Here is a 1500-nt window from a genome sequence, read left to right on the forward strand (position 1 = left end):
GTGGAAGGGACCTCGTAGGTTTTGTGGAAGTGGGAATAGTCTACTTTGTACTGGTTTTTCTCCTCGAACAAGACGGGCTCGAAACGGTGGCCCCAGAGGATCTCACTGGCCAGGTAGGAGCTCCGAGCTTGCGTCGTCATAGCGGTGGCTTCTACCATGCCTTCCAGGATGACCACGATCTCAAAGTCGTCGGTCTCCAAGTCCTGGCGGCTGATCCCAAACAAGGGGCTGTCTTCGTTGATCTCGTGGAGAATGGTGATGGGAGACACCAAGAAGATACGGTCCAAGCCTTTATCAAACCCCACGTCGATGTCTATTTGGTCGAGCGGTATGTACTCCCCTTCTTCTGTGATCCTGGGTTTAATTAGCTGAGCTCGTACATGGGCTTCTACTATGTGGCTTTTCCGGAGGTTCCCAACTCTCCACATGAGGCAGAGTTTTCCATCCCTCATTGCCACTACTGCATTATGGCTGAAAAGTAATGTCTGGGCCCTTTTTTTGGGCCTGGCCATCTTTGCCATTATTGCACCAATCATGAAAGAGTCAATTATACAACCCACGATGGACTGAACCACCACCATGAAGACCGCGAGCGGGCACTCCTCCGTCACGCAGCGGAAGCCGTAACCAATAGTCGTTTGGGTCTCGATGGAGAACAGAAAAGCAGCCACAAAGCCATTGACCTGCAGAACGCAAGGCTTGAAGGTATCGTCTCCACCCGGGTTTTCTAGGTCTCCGTGAATGAGTGCAATTAGCCAGAAAATCAGCCCAAACAGTAACCAGGACACCAGAAATGCCAGAGAAAAGAGCAAGAGCATATATCTCCAGCGGATGTCAACACACGTGGTGAACATGTCAGCAATGTACCTCTGTGGCTTGTCATCCATGTTGGTGAACTCCACGTTGCACTGACCGTTCTTCTTTACAAACCTGTTCCTGCATTTCCTCCTGGTGTGGATTTTCCCATTGCCAAAGCCGTTGATGCCTGGCATGGTGGTCAACCTCAGCCCGTCTTCCTCGGAGGACACGATGCTGTAAGGGTTGACTCTGCCTGCAGTCATCCCTGAGCCAAGCCCACAGTGAAGGTGAAGGGTCTTGCGACTCCCAGCGTTCCCCTGGCCCACCCCTGCCCACCCCCCAAATTCTGTTGTGGTGGAAGAGAAGTCCCAAGCTTCCACGTCTTGGCTGCCACGTCACCACGCAGATCCCGCGAGAAGCTCTGCAATGAGAAAACAAAGACACGGCCGTTACCTCTCAGGGCAGAGGGACCCAAGGGGGTGTTTGGCCATGGGGCTGATGTGGCTGCCACATCGAGCAAGGACCTCCCCCACCACCCTAAATCTCCCTCCTATGGCTAGGCTGTTCCCAAAAAACATACAGGAGGAAGGAAGAAGGTCTTAGAGTTTGTTTTCATACTACAAAGCAGGTGAGCAAACCTTGCTGGGGGGATGTGGTATCTGTGGGACCCTCAATGACACCGGCAGATGAAAAACCTTGGGT

At 52.7% G+C, this 1500-nt stretch overlaps 1 protein-coding gene across 1 annotated transcript in view; it reads right to left on the minus strand.

Moving 5' to 3' along the window:
• LOC104513796 (ATP-sensitive inward rectifier potassium channel 12-like) overlaps positions 1 to 1061 on the minus strand; it is a 1288-nt gene extending 227 nt beyond the window's left edge. Inside the window, 1 exon segment of the mRNA XM_010157260.1 lies at positions 1 to 1061. Within this exon segment, the coding sequence (XP_010155562.1) occupies positions 1 to 1061 (1061 nt within the window).
• Positions 1062 to 1500: the final 439 nt, after the last annotated feature.

This window comes from Eurypyga helias, unplaced genomic scaffold (genome assembly GCF_000690775.1).
Source record: "Eurypyga helias isolate BGI_N326 unplaced genomic scaffold, ASM69077v1 scaffold38158, whole genome shotgun sequence".
NCBI lineage: Eukaryota > Metazoa > Chordata > Aves > Eurypygiformes > Eurypygidae > Eurypyga > Eurypyga helias.